Source organism: Ruditapes philippinarum, unplaced genomic scaffold (assembly GCF_026571515.1).
Source record: "Ruditapes philippinarum isolate M1 unplaced genomic scaffold, ASM2657151v2 ctg38_1_1_1_1, whole genome shotgun sequence".
Classification (NCBI taxonomy): Eukaryota; Metazoa; Mollusca; class Bivalvia; order Venerida; family Veneridae; genus Ruditapes; species Ruditapes philippinarum.
The window spans coordinates 217165-219700 of NW_026860353.1; the positions used below are offsets into that span (position 1 = coordinate 217165).

A 2536-nucleotide genomic window follows, 5' to 3' on the forward strand; every position below is an offset into this window, starting at 1 on the left:
ACAATAAATTGATATTTTAAAAAATGATAAAGAAAAATACAAATATACATGTACATGGTTTAAAAATAAACAATATTATATATTGAAAGATTAGCCGTTATTTACTGACTTTTTCCAGTTAAGTTTTGACTTATAATCGTCGGTCAATATGACAATTGAATTCTTAAAATTTATTTTACAATTTTAATTAAAAAAGAGTACTAAACGTAAAAACTCAGTATTAAAATAGCACTAATAGCCTAAAACACAAAAAAAGAGAGGAAACAATATTCATAAAATCTGTATTTTTTATAATAAAACAGATATTACAATTATTGTATAATAAACAACATGCTCAACATGATCAACATGGTAATATAACCAGTGTCATATTTTTACTAAGTGTGAACAGATACCTTAAGAGGGGGTCTTCACTAATAGCGATAACATAATAAGGGACACTTTCTGCATTTCTTGCTTGGACGCCCTTTGATGCTTTGCATCAATGCTTTTCTTGTATCAGTTGAAATGTAAATTCTAGGTAGGTAAATGTCACATAACTGCACAACACTATTAAGATGACATCTGCTTAAGACGTATCTTATTGCCGGATTTTCGTTTATACAGTATCGCCCTATATTAACTTGTATAAGTAGTTGTATATTTGTAAATATGAACGAACTCGGTGCAATCGGTCTTCGTCGACGTCGCATATTTTCGACAAGTGAGCGCAGAGAAATATCATCGTTATTCAAGTCATTGGCAGTAACGCTAACACTATTATTGGCAGTATCGATATCACTTGGTAAGTTCTCCGTGTCATTGTTATCCAAATTATTGTCATTTGAAGTATCGATATCACTTGATAAGTTTTCCATGTCATTGTTATCCAAATTGCCATTTGCAGTATCGATATCACTTGGTAAGTTCTCCGTGTCATTGTTATCCAAATTGTCATTTGCAGTATCGATATCAATTGATAAGTTCTCCGTGTCATTGTTATCCAAATTGCCATTTGCAGTATCGATATCACTTGGTAAGTTCTCTGTGTCATTGATATCCAAATTATCATTGGCAGTATCGATATCACTTGGTAAGTTATCTGTGTCATTGTTGCTATCATGATCACTATTAGTTTCAACAAAATATATCTGCTCTGATTCGTAAATTATATTTCGAACTATTTTCTTGTCATAGCTTAGGGCTACATAATGTTCCCCTTCACCTTCGGGATAGTGACCTAGAACGATCATAGGTAAATTTTCATTTACCTCGCCGTCAGGGAGACCATTTGGAATTATTAATGTAGTCCTGCTGTTTAAAGTTGAAACAACTAAAATCTGTGCATTATAGATATTTGTAATTGCTTGTAATGTAATGTGATCACCATATTCCGCATTTTGTCCAATACGGAATAGATCATTTGTCGGGGATTCTGTAATTGATTCATGCCAAAAGGAGCTCCTCCTCAAGAAACTTATAACGTCATTGCGCAATGTTGGTTCAGATCTAAAAACACCAATATTGTTTTACTGAAATGCTATGGCCGAAAACTGACAATTGCCATTTCCCGGAGGATTATAACCGATGTCAAGTCCAAATTCCGATTGAAGATCTCGCAAAGATGAAGCCTTACTTTTCTGAATGTAATAGTGTTGTTTATGGTTTCGTCTTATTTTTTTCTCACATTCTGGTGGAAGCGTCGCTATATCAGTTACATTTACCCATTCTTTGTTAGATGTATTCTCCTTTGGTAGTTTGAATTCAACCTCATACATAGTCTTATTCTTGTTTCTTATAAAACCATCAACCACAAATTTCTTTTTGTTTAATGAAACTTTTGGTTTATATCTTACCATTACTCTTTCATTAATTTTGTAAGTCGTGGTTTGAACTGGTTTGTCGTTTCTTTTATTCAATCTAAATGTTGCTGCCTGTGCATCGTCCCTAATTTTACGAATTTTTTTTTCTTGTGCAACTTGAAGATTCTGCTTTGTTCGTGAGATTCCGTCCATAATACACTTCGTATGGAGAACGCCAAGCAAGACATTCCTTGGGTTCGTTGTTAAGAATATTTTGGAAGACTGGCGATCTTTTCGCCCAATTAACACCGAACTTATTTACATTTGATATGTCGAAAGCAATTTTTTTGTTTTAAATGTTTGTGCATACGTTCCACTTTACCTTGCGATTGAGGATGATATGGGCGGCTTTTGATGTCTTTAATTTTTAGTTTTTGCCTTGCCCGCTAATTTCTTTGCCACAGTCATGCTGAATTATTTTAGGTTTTCCGAATTCCGAAAATATGATTGTCAATTGTTACTGCTATAGCAGATTTATTTGGCAAAGGTCTGAGCCAAACAAACCAACTGAAAATGTCTAAGACACTTAAAATGTATTTGGACTTAATTTTTTTATGAATAACTGGGTCTCTAGACATATCTACCAGATCTATTTGTAGAGCATCATGAACGTTATTACTAGTTACATGCTAAAGTGCGGCCTTGTTTTTAAACTTTAAATTTTTCTTTTGATATTCAGGTAACTAATTACGTTC

At 33.2% G+C, this 2536-nt stretch overlaps 1 protein-coding gene across 1 annotated transcript; it reads right to left on the reverse strand.

Moving 5' to 3' along the window:
• Nucleotides 1-231: 231 nt before the first annotated feature.
• LOC132759775 (glycosyltransferase-like protein gnt13) lies at nt 232-1757 on the reverse strand. The gene is made up of 3 exons (XM_060751621.1): nt 1616-1757; nt 662-1414; nt 232-239 (listed from the first exon to the last, which is right to left on the reverse strand). The coding sequence occupies exons 1-3, from the start codon at nt 1755-1757 to the stop codon at nt 232-234; spliced, it is 903 nt and encodes a 300-aa protein (XP_060607604.1).
• Between the last annotated feature and the right edge of the window lie 779 nt (nt 1758-2536).

What these genes read in the sequence shown, in the direction of transcription:
- LOC132759775 (XM_060751621.1), bottom strand. Translation starts at nt 1,757, where the DNA reads ATGTATGAGGTTGAATTCAAACTACCAAAGGAGAATACATCTAACAAA. An exon ending in ACACTATTACATTCAGAAAA is followed by an intron (nt 1,415 to 1,615) that starts GTAAGGCTTCAT and finishes AATCAATTACAG; the next exon opens with AATCCCCGACAAATGATCTA.